Genomic DNA, 21,839 nt, shown 5'->3' with positions numbered 1-21,839 from the left:
CCACACGTCATTCGTGTTCAGAACCCCCGGAGCAGGGTTGCTTGGCTGCATCAGTGACCGAGCTCGTTACTTTGTTGGAAGTGGAGAGTGGAGGGTCAGAAGGGAGTGGACTGGGTCAGATCCCAGGGGGAATCCTCCCTCCCTCTGAGCCCTCTTTCTTCTCCTCCCTATTTCGCAGATATCCCGAAATTAGGTCCCCAGCTTCCAAAGAGAGGATCAGGTATGTTTAGAGATTGGCCAGAGAGGCAAGGTACCGAGGCATCAATGTGAGCAGCCTCTCCAGGCACCTGGTGAGGAGAACAGGTCTCCCGATCCCAGGCAGGTGGGCGGTGGAGTTCTAGGCCGCTGGGGGCTGGGTGTTTGAAGTACACAGTCCTGAGTTCTGATGCCTGGGTGCTGGAGAATTAGATATTTGGGGGAGAGAGAAGCGGACTTGCCGACCCGCGTGGGAAGCTGGAAACAGGCTACTGGATCCCGACAGGAGTGGGTGCTGGGATTCGGGCTGCCTGGGCCCGGGAGCAAATTTAAAGGTAAGGATCAGGCTGCGCACTGTGGCTCATGCCTGTAATCCTAGCACTTTAGAAGGCCAAGGCGGGCGGATCACCTGAGGTCAGGAGTCGGACACCAGCCTGGCCAACATAGTGAAAACCGGTATCTACTAAAATACAAAAAAATTAGGCATAATAGCGGACACCTATAGTCCCAGCTACTCGGGAGGCTGAGGCAGGAGAATCGCTTGAACCCAGGAGGTGGAGGTTGCAGTGGCCGAGATGGTGCCACTGCACTGCAGCCTGGGCAACAGAGCGAGGCTAGGCTGTCTCTAAATACATAAATAAATAAATAAATAAATAAATAAATAAAGCAATAAAGCAATAAATAAAGGATTAGGTGCTGGTGGGCAGGATCCATTGGGATGTTGGTTCTGATCCTGACTCCTCATTCTTGCTTCTGCAGAATGTCTCGGGATAATGACACATTGATGAGAGAGTGAGTAGGGAAACAGATGAGTAGGGGTGGAGGTGGAAAGGGCTGGGGACCCCGTGCACTCAGCTCTGGCCTCATAACCATGTTTGCAAGTTCAGCACCATCGGCCTTGCAGGAAGGGGCTGGGGACCTGGACTCCTGTGTCCTAAAGGGACGGGTCTAGGGTGCAGACTTCTGGGTCTGAAAGAGAACGGGTTGGGGGCCCCAGACTCCTGAATCCTGAGACAGGAGGGACCTGGGATCTCTGGGTCCCGGCTTCTGCGGGCCAGTGCCAGAAGAAAGGGCCCTATAACTGGTGGAGCAGGCTCAGGTTCTGCACCTTCTGTGACCTCACAGGTGCCCAGAACCCAAGCTGAGATAAGGGCAGGATGGGGGAGGGAGGGGCTCTCTTGGGCAACCGAGGTTCCCTGTGCACTGTCACCATGGGCCTGCGTCTTTCTCAGCATCCTGGCGCATGAGCTCGCTGCTATGAGGCTGCAGAAGCTGGAACAGCAGGTATTGTGCCCAGGAATCTCACCACTCCAACTCTTCCACCTTCTGTGCCTCCCCAGGGGCCTCTCCAACAGGTCTTGCTCTAGGACTCCTGGCCCGTGTTGGCTGTCTCTCATCCTTGAGTTTTCCCACTGAGAAATGAGAAAATAGGAATTTGGGGCCGGGCAGGGCAGCTCACGGCTGTAATCACAGCACTTTGGGATGCTAAGGTGGGCAGATCACTTGAGGTCAGGAGTTCAAGACAAGCCTGGCCAACATGGCGAAACCCCGTCTCTACTAATACACAAAAAAATTAGCCGGGTGTGGTGGCAGGTGCCTGTAATCCCAGCTACTCGGGAGGCTGAGGCAGGAGAATCGTTTGAATCCGGGAGGCAGAGGCTGCAGTGAGTGCAGATCGTGGTACTGCACTCCAGCCTGGGCGATAGAGCCAGACTCTGTCTCAAAAAGAAAAAAAAAAAAAGAAAGGAAAAAGAAAAGAAAACAGGAATTGGGGGTCCTAAAGAAGCAAACAAACCCTTGTGATGAATTTCTAAGGAACAAGGCTTCTAGAAGGCAGGACTCCTGGGTCCTGGGGGATGAGAGGACAGGGTGTCAGGACTCTTGGATCTGAGTCCAAGGGTGGAATGAGGGAAGAGCAACTGAAGAACTGAGGGCCTGGACATCTGGGCCCCAGTGGAGGAAGGGATTCACGAACTCTCGCGCCGATGCGAGCCCTTGCCCCAGGCCCCATCTCACTTCTGTCTTCCCATCTGGTTCCTGCCCCGACACCCACCTCTCCCATTTCCCCAGCGGCGGCTGTTTGAAAAGAAGCAGCGACAGAAGCGCCAGGAGCTCCTCATGGTTCAGGCCAATCCCGACGCTTCCCTGTGGCTTTGGCGCTCTTGTCTGCGGGAGGAGCGTCTTTTAGGTGACAGAGGTGACCAAAGGCCCCTGGGGGCGTTCGCCTGGAGGGGAGGGGCCTGTGGGAGTCTGTGGGCGGGGCCTAGTGGATGAAGGGGTGGAGCCTTAGGGTGGGGACTTGGTAGTGGATGGGGGCGGGCCTTGGCCCAGGAGAGCTTTAGAACTGGGCCTGTGGGCGCCCAGGGGAGAGGCTTGTGGGGGCCCCCGCGGCAGGACCTGTGAGGGAGGGGTTCGGGGCGGGGCTACAGAGCGCAGGGGCGGGGATGGTACAACTAGCAGGGGAAACGGGCAAGAGAATGTGATGATTGGGCTTGGCAGAGCTCGGTGGTGGGGCCTGGGAAAGCCGGGACCCCCACCCCAACCCCAGGATTGCGGAAACGGGGTCTAGGGGTCCGGGGGGGGACGTGGTCTCGTTACGAGAGCCTGGCGCTAGATTGTTTACTTGCGGAGCCCGCAACAATCCAGCGGCAGGGCTGTGCTTGTCTGAGCCTTAGGATGCAGTTTGAGACCTGGGTCTCAAGGTTTGGGTGGTCCGCGAAACGGGTGATGTTTTTTTTCTTTTTTGAGACGGAGTTTAGCTCTTGTTGCCAAAGCTGGAGTACAATGGCGGGATCTCGGCTCACCGCAACCTCCGTCTCCCGGGTTCAAGCGATTCTCCTGCCTCAGCCTCCCGAGTAGCTGGGATTACAGGCATGCGCCACCATGCCCCGCTAATTTTGTGTTTTTAGTAGAGACGGTGTTTCTCCATGTTGGTCAGGCTGGTCTCGAACTCCCGACCTCAGGTGATCCGCCTGCCTCGGCCTCCCAAAGTGCTGGGATTACAGGCGTGAGCCACGGCGCCCGGCGGGAGTGATATCTGGAAGCCCAGTGACAGGGTGGATTTTGATTGAGGACCGGAATTTGTAGATCTTTTTCATGGGCTCGCTGCACCTTCTCCCAGGCCTTGGGAACCCTTTCCTCCGGAAGAAAGTGTCAGAGGCACATCTGCCCTCTGGTATCCACAGTGCCCTGGGCACCGTGAGCAGTGGTGGAGACAGCAGGGGCGAGCACGGCCTCCCGACACCGCGGACAGAAGCAGGTATTTGCGAGTCCTTCGACCTCCTAGACCCCAGAACTCCGTCCCCATTAAAACCCAGGAGTCTGGGGCCTCAATCCATCTGTCCAAAATACTCAGGAGCTCAGGACACCCACTCCTTCCTCACACCAAGGAGTTCAGGCCCTGAGCCGCCTCCTCCTGCAGCATCCAGAAATCCAACTCTCCCCTCCTTCCTCACTCAGTGTTCAGGAATCTCCGTCTCCGGTCCCCTTTCTTAACCTGACTCCCAGACAATTCCGATGCAGAATTGAAGGAAGTCTCCGTGGAGAATGGTTCCGTCTCTCCCCCACCTTTTAAACAGTCTCCGAGAATCCGACGCAAGGGTTGGCAAGCCTGCCAACGACCTGGTAATTTAGGGGACATTGGGGTGAAACCTGGGATCTCCTGGTTCACGCAGCAAATCTTCCCCTTTCTTACGTAGCAGCTTCACTGAAGTATAATTCACATACCATACAAGTCACCCATTTAAAGTTTACAGTTCCGTGGTTTCCAGTACGAACACGGTCGCCCCTCGGTATCTGCAGGTGACGTGTCCCAGGAACCCCACAGATACCAAGATCCGCAGATGCCAAAGTCCCTTATATAAAATGGTGTAAAATTTGCATATAAACTATGAACATCCCCCCATATACTGTAAGTCATCTCTAGATAACTTATAATACCTAATACAGTATAAATGCAATGTAAATATTTGTTGCTGTTGTTGTTGGGAGGGAGTCTCACTCTGTCGCCTAGGCTGGAGTGCAGTGGCCTGATCTTGGCTCACTGCAACCTCTGCCTCCCAGGTTCAAGCTATTCTCCTGCCTCAGCCTCCCAAGTAGCTGGGACTACAGGTGCACACCACCACGTCCAGCTAATTTTTGTATTTTTAGTAAAGACGGGGTTTCACCATGCTGGCCGGACTGGTCTTAAACTCCTGACCTCGTGATCCACCCACCTCAGCCTCCCAAAGTGCTGGGAATACAGGCATAAACCATCACGCCTGGCCCGTAAATAGCTGTTATACTTTATTTTTAAAAATTTTTTAAAATAAATTTTTAAAATTTTAAAAATAAAGTGCCTGTAATTCCAGCACTTTGGGAGGCTGAGGCTGGTTGGTCACTTGAGTCCAGGAATTTGAGACCAGCCTGGCCAACATGACGAAACCATGTCTGTACTAAAAATACAAAAATTAGCCAGGCAAGGGGGTGCAGGCTTGTAATCCCAGATACTCTGGAGGCCAAGGCAAGAGAGTCGCTTGAACCCAGGAGGCCAAGGTTGCACTGAGCTGAGATCATGCCACTGTACTCCAGCCTGGGTGACAGAGCAATACTCTGTCTCAAAGAAAAAAAATTGGTTCTGTTATTTATTGTCGTCTTGTTGTTTTTCAGTTTTTTTCCTGAATATTTTGGGTCAGCAGTGGGGAATGTGGGATACGGGAGCCTGTAGGATATGGGAAGCTAACTATATTTACATAATTCTGCAACTGTCACCACACTCAATTTTAGAACATTGTATCACCCCAGATAGAGATCCTGCATCATGGCTGGGCGCAGTGGCTCACGCCTGTAATCCCAGCACTTTGGGAGGCCAAGGTGGGTGGATCACCTGAGGTCAGGAGTTCAAGACCAGTCTGGTCAACATGGTGAAAGACAGTCTCTACTAAAAATACAAAAATTAGCTGGGCGTGGTGGCAGGCACCTGTAATCCTAGCTGCTGGGGAGGCTGATGTGGAAGAATTGCTTGAACCCAGGAGACAGAGGTTGCAGTAAACTGAGATCAGGCCACTGCATTCAAGCCAGGGTGAAAGAGCGAGACTTTGTCTCAAGAAAAAAAAGAAAGAAAGAAAGAAAGAAATAGTGCATCAATTAGCAGTCACCTCTTTTCCATTTACCCCAGCCCTTGGCAACCACCAATCTCCATTGTCTTCTTAGATTTGGCTATTCTGTACATTTCACACAAATGGAATCATATACTTATGTGGTCTTTTGTATGTGGCTTCTTTCTTCAATTCCTTTTTTTTTTTTCTTGAGACAGAGTTTTGCTCTGTCTCCCAGGCTGGAATGCAATGGTGCGATCTCGGCTCGCTGCAACCTCTGCCTCCTGGGTTCAAGCGATTCTCCTGCCTCAGCCTCCCGAGTAGCTGGGGTTACAGGCACGTGCCACCACGCCCGGCTAATTTTTTGTGTTTTTTAGTAGAGACGGGGTTTCACCATGTTGGCACAGCTGGTCTCAAATTCCTGAACTTGTGATCTGCCTGCCTCAGCCTCCCAAAATGCTGGGATTACAGGCGTGAACTACTGCACCTGGCCTCTTTTTCTTTGAGATGGTGTGTCACTATGTTGCCTAGGCTGGTCTTGAACTCCTGGGCTCAAGTGATCCTCTCACCTTGGCTTCCCAAAGTGCTGGGATTACGGGTGCAAGCCACCATGTGTCTTCATTCACCTCATTCACCTAACAATTTTTTTTTTTTTTTGAGACGGAGTCTCACTCTGTCACCTAGGCTGTGTGGGGAAAAGAAAGAGAGATCAGATCGTTACTTTGTCTATGTAGAAAGAGGAAGACATAAGAAACTCCATTTTGATCTGTACTAAGAAAAACTGTTCTGCTGGCCGGGCACGGTGGCTCACACCTGTAATCCCAGCACTTTGGTAGGCTGAGGCGGGCGGATCACGAGGTCAGGAGATCGAGACCACAGTGAAACCCCGTCTCTACTGAAAATACAAAAAATTAGCCGGTCACGGTGGTGGGCGCCTGTAGTCCCAGCTATTCGGGAGGCTGAGGCAGGAAAACGGCGTGAACCCGGGAGGCGGAGCTTGCAGTGAGCTGAGATCGCGCCACTGCACTCCAGCCTGGGCGACAGAGCAAGACTCCGTCCCCCCCAAAAAAAAGAAAAAAGGAAAAACTGTTCTGCTTTGAGATGCTGTTAATCTGTAACTCTTGTCCCAACCCTGTGCTCACAGAAACATGTGTTGTATTGACTCAAGGTTTAAGGGATTTAGGGCTGTGTGGGATGTGCTTTGGTAAAAATGGTTTTGCAGGCAGTATGCTTTGTGGAAGGTCATTGCCATTCTCCATTCTCTGTTAACCAGAGACATAATACACTGTGGAAGGCTGCAGGGACCCCTGCGCAAGAAAGCCTGGGTATTGTCCAGGATTCCCTCCACTGAGCCTGAGATATGGCCTCGTGGGAAGGGAAAGACCTGACCGTCCCCCAGCCCGACACCCGTAAAGGGTCTGTGCTGAGGAGGATTAGTGAAAGAGAAAGGCCTCTATGCGGTTAAGATAAGGAGGCATCTGTCTCCTGCACATCTCTGGAAATGGAATGACTCAGTGTAAAACCGACCATACATTCTATTCTGAGATAGGAGAAAACCACCTTATGGCTGGAGGCAAGACATCATGGCGGCAATACTGCTCTTTACTGCACTGGGATGTTTATGTAAAGTTAAACATAAATCCAGCCTATATGCACATCCAGGCACAGCACCTTTCCTTAAACTTATTTATGACACAGAGTTTTTGTTCAGATGTTTTCCTGCTGACCCCCTCCCCACCATCACCCTATAGTCACACCGCATTCCCCTCACCCAGATAGTAAAGATAGTGATCAATAAATACTGAGGGAACTCAGAGACCAGCGCTGGTGCACCTTGCTGAGCACCGGTCCCCTGGGCCCACTTTTCTTCCTCTATACTTTGTCTCTGTGTCTTCTTTCTTCTCTCAGCCCCTCGTCTCCACCTTGCGAGAAATACCCACGGGTGTGAAGGGGCAGGCCCCCTTCAGGCTGGAGTGCAGTGGCACGATCTCGGCTCACTGCAACCTCTGCCTGCTGGGTTTAAGCGATTCTCCTGCCTCAGCCTCCCGAGTAGCTGGAACTGCAGGTGCGCGCTGCCATGCCCTGCTAATTTTGTATTTTTAGTAGAGACCGGTTTCACTATGTTGGCCAGGCTGATTTTGAACTACTGACCTTGTGATCCGCCCACCTCCGCCTCCCAAAGTGCTGGGATTACAGGCATGAGCCACCGCCCCTGGCCCACCTAACAAATTTTTGTTTGTTTGTTTGTTTGAGACAGAGTCTCGCCCTGTTGCCCAGGCTGGAGTGCAGTGGCGCGATCTCGGCTCACTGCAAGCTCCGCCTCCCGGGTTCACACCATCTCCTGCCTCAGCCTCCCAGGTAGCTGGGACTACAGGCGCCCGCCACCACGCCCGGTTAATTTTTTTTTTTTTTTTTTGTATTTTTAGTAGAGACGGGGTTTCACCGTGTTTGCCAGGATGGTCTCGATCTCCTGACCTCGTGATCTGCCCACCTCGGCCGCCCAAATTGCTGGGATTACAGGCGTGAGCCACCGCGCCCGGCCATAAAATTTTAAGGTTTATCCGTGTGGTAGTATTATCAGTACTTCATTCCTTTTTATTCCCTTATAATATTCCATTGTGGTGACATTTCCTTTTATTTTCATGAGATGGCCAATGATTTCAATGACAGAATTATTATCACCCCAAACTCCATCCCCCCATCTTCAGTCTCTGTGATGCTTTGTCTGAGATAAGGAAAAGGAAAGACCCTAACCCCTCCCTGTCCTTAGATCCAGGGTAATCAGAAACTCTGGCCCTTGTAGACTTCCGTGCACCTGGAGGAGGAGGAGGATGTTGCAAGTGAGGGCGCTGAGTAATGAGTAGGGACTGAGAACCCAGGAGTTCTGGCCTTCTCTGGCTAGCACTGATAATGGTGTCCCACACTCCTGGGATCCAGCTGTCCTGAGCTTAGTCCAGGCTTCTTTCATTCTTTAGGGACCCATGCAGAGGGTGAGAGTGACTCCCAGGATGTCGGAGATGCACACAAGTCACCCAATATGGGACCAAACCCTGGAATGGATGGTGACTGGGTATATGAGAACTTGGCCTTCCAAAAGGTAGGAAAATGCTGGGGGGAGGGGGGAGGGATAGCATTAAGAGATATACCTAATGCTAAATGACGAGTTAATGGGTGTAGCACACCAGCATGGCACATGTATACATATGTAACTAACCTGCACATTGTGCACATGTACCCTAAAACTTAAAGCATAATAATAATTAAAAAAAAAAAAAAAGGTAGGAAAATGCACAATCACTCAGGATATTGGAAGAAGAGGGCTAGCCTCGGACCTCTGGTGAGAGTGGGGCTAAAATTCTGCCGCCCAATCAGAAGCTCTTTTTCCTGGTGGTGATTAAGCTAGCAGAGACTCGTGTGTGTGCGCGCGTGTGCGTGTGTGTGTGTGTGTGTGTGTACCATTCATCAAATCAGAGGATTTGACTTGACATGGACATGGCCATTAAAATACAGCTTATGGCGCGGTGGCTCACGCCTGTAATCCCAGCGCTTTGGGAGGCTGAGGTGGGCAGATCACTTGAGGTCAGGAGTTCGGGACCAGCCTGGCCAACGTGGTGAAACTCTGTCTCTGGTAAAATACAAAAATTAGCCAGGTGTGGTGGCACACGCCAGTAATCCCAACTACTCAGGAGGCTGAGGCAGGAGAATCACTTGAACCTGGGAGGCGGAGGGTGCAGTGAGCTGAGATTGCACTCCAGCCCGGGAGACAGAGTGAGACTGTCCAGAAAAAAAAAAAAAAGGTGCAGCCATGGAAAGACAGCGAGCTTCAGAAACGGCAGAACAGTGATCGAAAAGGGCCAATTGCAGGCCAGGAACGGTGACTCACGCCTGTAATCCCAGCACTTTGGAAGGCCGAGGCAGGCAGATCACCTGAGGTCAGGAGTTCCAGACCAGCTTGGCCAACTTGGTGAAGCCCCGTCTCTACTAAAAGTACAAAAATTAGCCGGGCATGGTGGCGCAAGCCTGTAATCCTAGCTACTTGGGAGGCTGAGGCAGGAGAATTGCTTGAACCTGGGAGGCGGAGGTTGCAGTGAACCGAGATCGAGCCACTGCACTCCAGCCTGGGCGACAGAGCGAAACTCCGTCTCAAAAAATAAAAGAAAAGGGCCAATTGGCACTCACTTTGGTGTTGGTGAAAGCGCAGTAGATGATTTCTCTTGAGGGTAGATCTGGGCTGTATTATGTTATCTAGATCAAACTAACAGCCATTTTAACGGAATGGGCCTTGCTTTCAAAAAGGAATTTTCCAATCAGCAGGTGGAATGCGTGTGGCTGCCGAGGAAAGCGAATAGACTGGCCAGTCAACAGAGGAGGGCGTGACTGGGTGGACTGGATGAGATTTTTGACCAATAAGCAGAAAATGTGGATGGGCAAGGGCGGGACCCTGGGGCTGGGATGGCCAATCAGTAGTGAGCAAGGCTGGGGGGCGGGGGGCGGTTGTCCCTCGACTTTAAATGTGGTGCCTGGGCTAGGAAGAAGACTTGGAAAAGAAGAGAGAGGCCTCGGAGTCTACAGGGACGAACTCCTCAGCAGCAACCAACGAAGAGTTGTCCAAGGCCCTGAAAGGCGAGGGTGGCACGGACAGCGACCATATGAGGCACGAAGCCTCCTTGGCAATCCGCTCCCCCTGCCCTGGGCTGGAGGAGGACATGGAAGCCTACGTGCTGCGGCCAGTGCTCCCGGGCACCATGATGCAGTGCTACCTCACCCGTGACAAGCGCGGCGTGGACAAGGGCTTGTTTCCCCTCTACTACCTCTACCTGGAGACCTCTGACAGCCTGAAGGTGCAGTCAGCCGGCCCAACAGCCTTGAGAGTAAGCCCCCACCTCCCAGGCAAAATCCCACTCTTTTCTGAGCTAGGTCAAGACCAGCCTGCGGCTGGGCGCAGTGGCTCACGCCTGTAATCCCAGCACTTTGGGAGGCTGAAGCAGGTGGATCACCTGAAGTCCGGAGTTCAAGACCAGCCTGACCAATATGGTGAAACCCCGTCTCCACTAAAAATACAAAAATTAGCCGGGCGTGGTGGCGGGCGCCTGTAGTCCCAGCTACTCAGGAGGCTGAAACAGGAGAATCGCTTGAACCTGGGAGGTGGAGGTTGCAGTGAGCCGAGATCACATCACTGCACTCCAGCCTAGGCGACAGAGCAAGACTCCATTTCAAAAAGCAAAACCAACCAACAAACACAAAAAAGACCAGCCTGGACAACATGGCAAAACCCCGTCTCTACAAAAAATACAAAATTGGTCGGGTGTGGTGGTATGTGCCTGTAGTCCAAGCTACTCGGGAGGCTGAGGTGAGAGGATTGCTTGAGCCTGGGAGTTCAAGGCTGCAGTGAGACGTGATCATGCTACTGCACTCCAGCCTGGGCGACAGAGTTAGACTCTGCGAAAAAAAAAAAAGGGCTGGGCGCGGTGGCTCACACTTGTAATCCTAGCACTTTGGGAGGCCGAGGCACGCAGATCACAAGGTCAGGAGTTCGATGCCAGCCTGGCCAACAAGGCGAAACCTCGTCTTTACTAAAAAATACAAAAATTAGCCAGGCGTGGTGGTGGGCGCCTGTAATCCCAGCTACTCAGGAGGCTGAGGCAGGAGAACGCTTGAAACTTGAAGGCAGAGGTTGCAATGAGCTGAGATCTCACACCACTGCAATCCAGCCTGGGCGAAAGAGCGAAACTCCATCTCAAAAAAAAAAAAAAAAGGCCAGGCACGGTGGTTCATGCTTGTGATCTCAGCATTTTGGAGGCCAAGGCAGGTGGATCGTTTGAGCTGACAAGCTCCAGATCAGCTTGGGCAGCATGGTAGAACCCTGTTTCTACAAGAAAAAAAAAAATTAGGCAGGCCTGGTGGTGCCCACCTGTAGTCTCAGCTACTTGGGAGGCTGAGGCAGGAAATGGCTTGAGTCCAGGAGGTGGAGATCTCGTGTCAAAAAAAAAAAAAAAAAAGTCTGGACCCTCCCTCACTGAGCCTTCCTTGCTATAAGCTATCAGGCCACACCCAATCCTGAGATAAATCCTGCCCCCAGCAACCAGGACCCTCCCCTCACAAATTTGTCTTTCCAGATCCAAGCCCCACTTCTCTCAATCTAGTCTTTCTGGCCTTTATCCTGCAAGTATGGTCTCCTCTCCTCAGGGTATCCTCTCTCCCCCTAGAAAGAGGTTTTTTGCCCTACTCAGAGCCAAACCCATTTTTCTCGGTGAAACGCCTACCAAAGTCCTGCTGCAATATTGCAAGCGAGGGTGCTTCCCATTCTCCAAAGCCAGACCCTTTCTGGGCTAAGCTTCAACTCTGGACCCATAGGCAGAAGGAATAAGGAGGAGATATTAAGACAGGAAGATTCCATTCAGGACCCAGCTGATGGCTTCCCTCAGTGAGAACCCCATTTCCCAGTAAGTCTTTTTTTTTTTTTTTTTTTTTGAGACGGAGTCTTGCTCTGTCGCCCAGTGCAGTGGCACGATCTTGGCTCACTGCAAGCTCCACCTCCCGGGTTCACGCTATTCTCCTGCCTCAGCCTTCTGAGTAGCTGGGACTATAGGCGCCCACCACCACGCCTGGCTAATTTTTTGTATTTTTAGTAGAGATGGGGTTTCACCATGTTAGCCAGGATGGTCTTGATCTCCTGACCTCGTGATCCACCCGCCTTGGCCTCCCAAAGTGCTGGGATTACAGGCGTGAGCCACCGCGCCTGGCCTCCCAGTAAGTCTTGAGAAGCTTGTTGTGCCATGACTGGCTCCTCTATCATGGGACATGACGTTTCCTTGTCTTTAGACCCCTGGCTCTAACCAGCTACCAGAAGTCCATTCTTTTTTTTTTTTTTTTTTTTTATTTATTTTTGTTTTGAGATGGAGTCTCGCTCCATTGCCCAGGCTGGAGTGCAGTGGTGCGATCTCAGCTCACTGCAACCTCTGCCCCCTGGGTTCAAGCAATTCTCCTGCCTTAGCCTCCCTACTAGCTGGGATTACAGGCACGCACTACCACGCCTGGCTAACTTTTTTTATTTTTAGTAGAGACAGTGTTTCACCATGTTGGCCAGGCTGGTCTCGAACTCCTGACCTCAAGTGATCTGCCTGCCTCAGCCTCCCAAAGTGCAGGGATTACAGGCATGAGCCACCACACCCAGCATCTAGAAGTCCATTCTAATGGACTGTTCCTCTCATCCATAGCACTTCCTCCTGGCTGGGCGAAAGAGAAGAAGGAGCAAAACTTCTAATTACCTCATCTCCCTGGATCCTTCACACCTATCTCGGGATGGGGACAATTTCGTGGGCAAAGTCAGGTGGGCAGAGCTCTGACATGTGGTGAGGAGCAGGTAGCAGGGAGCTTGGGGACCAGGGGATTCCATTTCCCAGCAGGCCACAGAGCACCTTCCACCTGCTCAGGGACCAGAAGAACTGAAGGGTTTGGAACATAGGCTGGCATTTAAGGCATTTGACTCCTTGAGAGGCAAGGGACTGGGACTCCTAACTTTCTGTGAGAAAAGAGGCCTGGAATGTGTGAATTATTGCATCCAAAAAGGAAGAGGGAGTGGCGCGGTGGCTCATGCCTATAATCCCAGCACTTTGGGAGGCAGAGGCGGGAGGATCACTTGTGGTCAGGAGCTTGAGACCAGCCTGGCCAACATGGTGAAACCCCGTCTCTACCAAAAATACAAAAATTAGCCAGGCATAGTGGCGTGCACCTGTAATCCCAGCTACTTGGGAGGCTGATGCAGGAGAATCACTTGAACCCAGGAGGCAGAGGTTTTGGTAAGCTGAGATTGAGCCACTGCACTCCAGCTTGGGCAACAGAAAACAAAAAACAAAAAACAAAAAACAGGGTTCCTAAAGGGCCCTTTAAATAAAATAGGGAGGCTGCATAAAGTACATGGCTCACCCAAGAAATGAGGGGGCCTGGGACCATGGATGCTGGAAACATGGTTGTTTCGTTTATTTAATTATTATTATTATTATTGAGACAGAGTTTCACTTTTGTTGCCCAGGCTGGAGTGCGATGGCGTAATCTCGGCTCACTACAATTTCCGCCTCCCGGGTTCAAGCAATTCTCCTGCCTCAGCCTCCTGAGTAGCTGGGATTACAGGCGCCCACCACCATGCCTGGCTAATTTTGTATTTTTAGTAGAGACAGGGTTTCTCCATGTCTGTCAGGCTGGCCTTGAACTCCCAACCACAGATGATCCACCCAAAGTGCTGGGATTACAGATGTGAGCCACCGTACCCGGCCTCATTTATTTAATTATTTATTTTTATTTATTTATGTATTTATTTAGAGACAGGGTTTCATTCTGTCACCCAGGCTGGAGTGCAGTGGCAAGATCACAGCTCATTGCAGCCTTGACCTCTGCGGCTCAGGTGATCCTCCCACCTCAGCCTCTTGAGAGCTGGGACCACAGACACAAACTGCCACGCTCGACTAATTTTTCTATTTTTTGTAGAGAAGGAGTTTTGCCATTTTGCCCAGGCTCGAGCTGTCCTCCTGCCTCTGCCTCCTGGAGTGCTGGGATTACAGGTGTGAGCCCTTGTGCCCAGCCAGGAACGTGATTCTTAGACATTCGGACATAGTCTTAGACATAGGGGATTGATGGGAAGAGTCAATGCGATGAGTGACACTTACTCAAAGAATAACACTTAGTATTTTTATTCTATCCATTCCCTTCCTGGAGCAGATCCAATGTCTTCAGCACCAAGTTCACCATCTTTGACAATGGGGTGAATCCTGACCGGGAGCATTTAATCAGGAATACTGCCCGGATCAGACGGGAGCTGGGGGCTGTGTGTTATGTGAGTGTCCTGGGAATGAGAGAATGGGGTAGGATGGTCGGAAGAAGGAACCAGGCCAACTGGAATATAATACTCCCAGGAACCCAACGTCTTAGGATACCTGGGGCCTCGGAAAATGACGGTGATTCTCCCAGGAACCAACAGCCAGAACCAGAGAATCAATGTCCAGCCACTAAATGTGAGTCTCTGACGTCAGGAATCTCTGGGTCAATGGAGAAGGGGCTGGGGCCGGTCCTCCTAGATCCCAGAGGAGGAAGAAGAAGAGGAGGAAGAGGAGGCCAGTGGGTTGCAGGTGTCACATGAAGCTTGAAGGACTTTGTTAGACTTCCATGTCTCAGGGAGTAAAAGACTAGAGACTCAAAACATTTGCATCCGGAGAAAAAAGGGTTGGTGGTAGGTTAACAAACTTACCAAAAAGGGGTCTGATCCAGACTCCAAGAGAGGGTTCTTGGATCTTAGGCAAGAAAGAATTTGGGGCCAATCTGTAGAGTCAAGTGAAAGCAAGTTTATTAGAGAAGAAATAAAAGAATGGCTACTCCATAGGCAAAGCAGCCTTGAGGCCAGCTGGTTGGCTATTTTTATGGTTATTTCTTGATTATATGCTAAACGAGGTAGATTATTCATGAATTTTCCGGGAAAGGAGTGGGCAATTCTTGGAACTGAGGGTTCCTGCCTCTCTTAGACTCTCTGTTTCTTTCTTTTTTTTTTTTGAGATGGAGTCTCGCTCCGTTGCCCAGGCTGGAGTGCAGTGGTGCGATCTCGGCTCACTGCAAGCTTGGCCTCCCCGGTTCACGCCATTCTCCTGCCTCAGTCTCCTGAGTAGCTGGGACTACAGGCGCCCGCTACCATGCCCATCTAATTTTTTATATTTTTAGTAGAGACGGGGTTTCATTGTGTTAGTCAGGATGGTCTCGATCTCCTGACCTCGTGATTCACCCGCCTCGGCCTCCCAAAGTGCTGGGATTACAGGCGTGAACCACCGTGCTCGGCAGTAAGTTCTCTTACAAGAAAAATTTATTCAAAGACCTGTGCTAACATTCTTAAATATCTGCTAGCCGTAATAAAGAAATCAGTGTACTTTATGTTTTTAGCTCCCACAATTTACCCTAAACATTTGCCCTGGCAAGCATTAGGTCATTGCCTGTTCCTCTTCCTTATTTGAAGGTGTTTTTACCTTTCTCAGCATTCCACAAGTTACTTCCTCCTTACTTTGTATTACTCTGCTTTTTCCTCTTTTAAAAAGTTCTAAGTTGCTAGCCAATTGGGACAAATACAGAATGTGAGGTCCCGTTCCGGCCAATGGAAACCGACACAGCAGTAGGGTGGATGCGTCAGGTTATAAATGACCCTGTCTCCTTTGTTCGGTGTACTCTCATGGCAAAACTCCTGGTGAGTGTACCCTTTCTGCAGAAAGTAAAAAAATGGCCTTGCTGAGGAAATTAAATTTATGTTCAAGTGCTATTTCTTTATGGCACTGGGGAACAAGCATTTCTAATATTGTGATACCAGTCCTGTCAAACTCCTGTCTCATCCTGTGACTAAGAGTGCCTAACCTCCTGGGAATGCAGCCCAGCAGTTCTCATCCTCGTTTTACCCAGCCCCTGTTCAAGATGGAGTCGCCCCTGTTCAGGATGGAGTTTCGAAAGCCTCTGAGAAAACTACAGCCCCTTCTTTACCTTCTAGGAACAGGAGTCGCTACTGAGTCGTTACCAACGTGGGGACAAACAAGGGTTGCTTTTGTTGCACAACAAAACCCCGTCGTGGGACAAGGAGAACGGTGTCTACACGCTCAATTTCCATGGTCGAGTCACTCGGGCTTCGGTGAAGAACTTCCAAATCGTGGATCCCAAAAACGGTGAGCTCCTGGAAACCAGTTTAGCCGGGCCAGGTGGGGTGGGGGTTACAGTGTGAACGGAAGGGAACTACATCTGCCATCATCACTTGAGCGTTTTTCTAGGCAGGGCAGACGCCACCCTATTGCAAAGCCTATTGGGAATTGTAGTTTACACACCCTCAGGGTTTCTGGCTTAGTAAGGGCACCGCTCAGCCTCTTAAAAGTCTCCATTCTCGGCCTGGTGCGGTAGCTCACGCCTGTAATCCTAGCACTTTGGGAGACCGAGGCGGGTGGATCATCTGAGGTCAGGAGTTCAAGAATACCCTGGCCAACATGGTGAAACCCTGTCTCTACTAAAAATACAAAAATTAGGCCGGGCACTGTGGCTCACACCTGTAATCCCAGCACTTTGGAAGGCTGAGGCGGGCGGATACGAGGTCAGGAGATTGAGACCATCCTGACTAACACAGTGAAACCCCGTCTCTACTAAAAATACAAAAAAAATTAGCCGGGCGTAGTGGTGGTCACCTGTAGTCCCAGCTAATCAGGAGGCTGAGGCAGGAGAATGGTGTGAACCCGGGAGGCGGAGCTTGCAGTGAGCCGAGATCGTGCCACTGCACTCCAGCCTGGGCAACAGAGCGAGACTCCATATCAAAAAAAAAAAAAAAAAAAAAAAAAAAAAAATTAGCCGGACGAGTTGGCACATGCCTGTAATCCCAGCTACTTGGGAGGCTGAGGCAGAAGAACTGCTTGAACCTGGGAGGCAGAGGTTGCAGTGAGCCAAGATCAGGCCACTGCACTCCAGCCTGGGCGACAGAGCAAGACTCTGTCTCAAAAAAAAAAAAAAAAAAAAAAATAGTCTCAGTTCTCGAAGCTGGGAGATGAGAGAGTCAGGCTAAGGCTTTGTTCCTGATTCACTTCTCAGAAGAACATCTGGTGCTCCAGTTCGGCCGAGTGGGCCCAGACACATTCACCATGGACTTCTGCTTTCCATTTAGCCCGCTCCAGGCCTTCAGCGTCTGCTTGTCCCGTTTCAATTAGAAGCTGGCTGTTGAATAACTCAATAAAATACCATACCCTTGCCAGCTTCTGTGCCTCCTCATTTGGAGGAAGGGCCCCAACATGACTTCTTTTGCACCACCTTAATAACCAACACTGACCGGGCAAGGTGGCTCATGCCTGTAATCCCAACATGTTGGCAGGCTGAAGCCGGTGCATCACCTGAAGTCAGGAGTTCGAGATCAGCCTGGCCAACATGTGAAACCCCGTCATTACTAAAAGTGCAAAAATTAGCTGGGCGTGGTGGCAGGCACCTGTAATCCCAGCTATTCAGGAGACTGAGGCAGGAGAAACACTTGAATCTGGGAGGTGGAGGCTGCAGTGAGCTGAGATAGCTCCACTTCACTCCAGCCAGACTGTGTCTCAAAAAAAAAAAAATGCCAGGCGCGGTGGCTCACACCTGGAATCCCAACACTTTAGGAGGTCGAGGCGGAAGGATCACTTGAGGTCAGGAGTTCGAGACCAGCCTCGCCAATATAGCAAAACTCGTCTCTACTAAAAATACAAAAATTAGCTGGGCATGATGGCGCATGCCTGTAATCCCAGCTACTCCGGTGGCCGAGGCACGAGAATTGCTTGAACCTGGGAAGCAGAGGTTGCAGTGAGCTGGTCGTGCCACTGCACTCCAGCCTGGGCAACAGAATGCGACTCTATCCCCCCTAAAAAAAAAAAAATTTCACACTACATCTGAAGAATCAGGAGGAACTAGTTGAGCAAGAGGCCTCAGGGTTGGGATCCTCAGGCAGCAGGTAGCACTCATACAAAGGTTTTAAATTAGGTGGAATTAGGCTTGGTTGCCTTGGGGAAATGAAAGGATTATATGGCAGGAGTGGGGGTCTCAAACTCCTGACCTCGAGTAGTTAGAGATCAGCCTGACCAACATGGTGAAACCCCGTCTCTACTAAAGATACAAAAATTAGCCGTGTGTGGTGGTGGGCCCCTATAATCCCAACTATTCAGGAGACTGAGGCAGGAGAATCACTTGAACTCGGGAGGCGGAGGTTGCGGTGAGCCGAGATCCTGCCATTGCACTCCAGCCTGGGTGACAGAGCAAGACTCTGGCTCAAAACAAACAAACAAAACAAACAAACAAACAAAAAAAACCCTGACCTCAAGTGATCCGTCTACCTCGGCCACCCAAAGTGCTAGGATTTCTAGTTTAACTAAGCTGCTTTTGTAAAGCTAATGAAAGGCCATTAGTTTAGGAGGATGAGAGGAGCCTGCATTCTGTGAAGGTCTAGAGGTAGATTAATACAAAAATTAGCCCTGTGTGGTAGCACACGCCTGTAATCCCAGGTACTAGGGAGGCTGAGGCAGAAGAATTGCTTGAACCCAGGGGGTTGCAGTGAGCCGAGAGCACGCCATTGCACTCCAGCCTGGGTGACACAGCGAGACTCGGTCTCAAAAAAAAAAAAAAAAAAAAAATTAAAAATTAGAGGTAGAGGTGGGCATAGTGGCTCATGCCCATAATCCCAGCATTTTGGGAGACCGAGGCGGGCGGATCACGAGGTCAGGAGTCTCAAACTCCTGACCACCAACGTGGTGAAACTCCTTCTCTACTAAAAATACAAAAATTAGCTGGGCGTGATGGCTCACGCCTGTAATCCCAACTGCTCAGGCGGTTGAGGCAGGAGAATCGCTTGAACCCAGGAGGCGGAGGTTGCTGGTATGCTGAGATTGTGCCATTGCACTCCAGCCTGGGTAACAAGAGTGAAACTCCATCGAAAAAAAAAAATAGCTGGAAGTGGTGGCACACACCTGTAGTCCCAGCTTCTTGGGAGGCTGAGCCAGGAGAATTGTTTTAACCTGGGAGGTGGAGGTTGCAGTGAGCCGAGAGCCCACCCCTGCACCCCAGCCTGGGCAACAGAGTGAGACTCTGTATCAGAAAAAAAACATAATAATAATAACAGTATGTAGAATAATTACCCTATTATAGCATTTATTTCATGAGCATTGTTTTAATTCCTTTGGGAATTAAATCCCATAAGATATGTACAATTGTTAGTCACAGTTACAGATAAGGAAACTAGGCCTATGGACACAGGGCTTATAAATGTAAAATCAGGCTGCGACAGCAATCATACAGGGTGGTTGCAAGAGATTAGAAAATTCCAGGCAGCAGTTTCACAAGACCAGGCCAGCAACAGGAAACTTGAAATAGCTACAGAAGCTATGGGCTGATAAGATCCTGAAAAACCAGGGCGTGGGCCAAGTAGGCTAAGTCCGACTAGACCCAATATGGCACTGGGTCTGACCTCGGTTTCACGTAGGACCTCGTTATATGTTCATTAACACAGTCACACACCCACCAGCATCATGACAGTCCCATGAACACCCATATTTGGTGTAAAGATGGGTGGCACCACAGTTCTGAGAAATCTCCATCTTTTTCCAGGAATGCTCATGAGTATTTTACCCCTTGGTTAAAAAAAACCCAAAAAGGGCCGGCGTGGTGGCTCGCGTCTGTAATCCCAGCACTTTGGGAGGCCGAGTTTGAGACCAGCCTGGCCAACATGGAGAAACCCTGTCTCTACTAAAAATACAAAAAATTAGCCAGGCGTGGTGGTGCCTGCAGTCCCAGTTGCTTGGGAAGCTAAGGTAGGAGAATTGTTTGAACCCAGGAGGCGGAGGTTGCAGTGAGCTGAGATGGTGTCACTACACTCCAGCCTGGGCTGGGTGACAGAACAAGACTCTATCTTTAAAAAACAAACAAACAAACAAAAAACCCATAACGGTAGCAGCCTCAACCCCCCTTGAACGTGATTCTCTCGAGTCCCCTTTCTTGAATGTGGACTTTCCCCTTTGCAATAAATCCTGTATTTTCACTCTTTTCCAACTCGTCCTTGAATTCATTGTCATGACAGTGTCAACAGCCTGGACACTGGCTGAGGGGGAGGCCCCACCCACGTTTGGGGACCTCGACACCTACTGGTATCAAAGCAATGGAGGAGAATGTAAAGGCCTGTAGAGATTGAGCCTTAATGGTCAAGCAAGGCACAGACAATTCTGCCTCCTTTTAGGGATCTGTGACTCAAGTCTCCAGCTCCCTTGGGGGTGGTGATAATTGTCCCAAGTTTAATACAGTTTAGGCAGATGTCAAAGAAAAACTACAGGCCGGGGCTGGGTGCGGTGGCTCACGCCTGTAATCCCAGCACTTTGGGAGGCCGAGGCGGGTGGATCATGAGGTCAGGAGTTCGAGACCAGCCTGGCCAACATAATGAAATCCCGTCTCTACTAAAAATACAAAAATTAGCCAGGCATGGTGGCACGTGCCTGTAATCCCAGCTACTCAGGAGACTAAGGCAGGAGAATCACTTGAACCCAGGAGGCGGAGGTTGCAGTGAGTGGAGATCGTGCCACTGCACTCCAGCCTGGGTGACAGAGCGAGACTCCATCTCAAACAAACAAACAAAAATATATAGGCCGGGTGCGGTGGCTCATGCCTGTGATCTCAGCGTTTTGGGAGGCCAAGGCAGGTGGATCACAAGGTCAGGAGTTCGAGACCAGCCTGGCCAACATAGTGAAACCCTGTCTCTACTAAAAATACAAAAATTAGCCAGGCGTGGTGGCACACACCTCTAGTCCCAGCTACTCGGGAGGCTGAGGCAGGAGAATCGCTTGAACCCGGGAGGCAGAGGTTGTGGTGAGCTGAGATCGCACCACTGCATTTCAGCCTGGGCAACAGAGCGAGACTCAGTCTCAAAAAAAAAAACAAAAAACAAAACTATAAAATCCACCAGCTGTTATGTGGGCAGCAAGCCACCCAGGCACCGAGGCAAGAGACCGAGGACACGAGCTGTTCCAGTATAATAAAATATAAAACAAGAATAGTTATACCAGATATAGATCTTAGAGATGATTATATATGAATATCATTAATCATTAGTTTGTAGCAATTACTCTTTATTCCAATATTATAATAATCCTCGCTCTACAATCATAACCTAGGAAAAACCAGGCCATACAGAGATAGGAGCTGAGGGGACATAGTGAGGTGTGACCAGAAGACAAGAGTGCGAGCCTTCTGTTATGCCCAGACAGGGCCACCAGAAGGGCTCCTTGGTCTAGAGGTAACGCCAGCATCTGGGAAGACGCCCGTTGCCAAGCGGACGGTGGTCTAGCGGTAGCCTCAGTGTCAGGGAAGAACACCTGCTACTTAGCAGACCGGGAAAGGGAGTCTCCCTTTCCCCGGGGGAGTTTAGAGAAGACTCTACTCCTCCACCTCTTGTGGAGGGCCTGACATTAGTCAGGTTTGCCCGCAGTTATCCGGAGGCCTAACCGTCTCCCTGTGATGCTGTGCTTCAGTGGTCACGCTCCTAGTCCGCCTTCATGTTCCATCCTGTACACTCGGCTCTGCCTTCTAGATAGGAGTGGCAAAATTAGTGAAAGTACTAAAAGTCTCTGATATGCAGAAATAATGGCGTAAGCTGTCTTTCTCTTTGTCTCCTCTCTCTCTCTGCCTGGGCTGCCAGGCATGGAAGGGCCTCCTGTCCAGTGGACACGTGACCCACGTGACCTTACCTATCATTGGAGATGACTCACACTCCTTACCCTGCCCCTTTTGCTTTGTATCCAATAAATAACAGCGCAGCCAGACATTTGGGGCCACTACCGGTCTCCGCGCATTGGTGGTAGTGGTCCCCCGGGCCCAGCTGTCTTTTCTTTGATCTCTTTGTCTTGTGTCTTTATTTCTACACTCTCTCATCGCCGCACACAGGGAGAAGCCCACCGACCCTGTGGGGCTGGTCCCTGCACTGTTAGGTTCAAAAGAAGCGTCAGGATGAGTGGTAGCAAATTTGAGGAAAAGCAGTTTATCCGCCATTGAAGTGCTTTGTTTTATGCTATT

At 50.6% G+C, this 21,839-nt stretch overlaps 1 protein-coding gene across 14 annotated transcripts; it reads left to right on the top strand.

The window, feature by feature from the left end:
* Positions 1-49: 49 nt before the first annotated feature.
* TULP2 (TUB like protein 2) lies at positions 50-21,771 on the top strand. Of its 14 annotated transcripts, none has more exons than XM_054540894.2 (14): positions 66-220; positions 409-530; positions 955-987; positions 1,428-1,479; positions 2,266-2,392; positions 3,317-3,454; positions 3,718-3,819; positions 8,246-8,367; positions 9,800-10,141; positions 12,488-12,600; positions 13,986-14,100; positions 14,180-14,278; positions 15,784-15,955; positions 16,860-17,019. In XM_054540894.2, the coding sequence occupies exons 3-14, from the start codon at positions 956-958 to the stop codon at positions 16,973-16,975; spliced, it is 1,530 nt and encodes a 509-aa protein (XP_054396869.2). In that variant the 5' UTR covers positions 66-220; positions 409-530; position 955; the 3' UTR covers positions 16,976-17,019. The 14 variants fall into 14 exon arrangements, with proteins under 14 accessions (XP_054396872.2, XP_054396873.2, XP_054396868.2 ...); XM_054540892.2 differs by having other exon boundaries at positions 69-220; positions 403-530; XM_054540893.2 differs by lacking the exon at positions 409-530 and having other exon boundaries at positions 61-220.
* Positions 21,772-21,839: the final 68 nt, after the last annotated feature.

The sequence above is a fragment of the Pongo abelii genome, chromosome 20, assembly GCF_028885655.2.
Source record: "Pongo abelii isolate AG06213 chromosome 20, NHGRI_mPonAbe1-v2.0_pri, whole genome shotgun sequence".
Taxonomy (NCBI): Eukaryota; Metazoa; Chordata; class Mammalia; order Primates; family Hominidae; genus Pongo; species Pongo abelii.
This window is presented reverse-complemented; position numbering and strand designations above follow the sequence as displayed.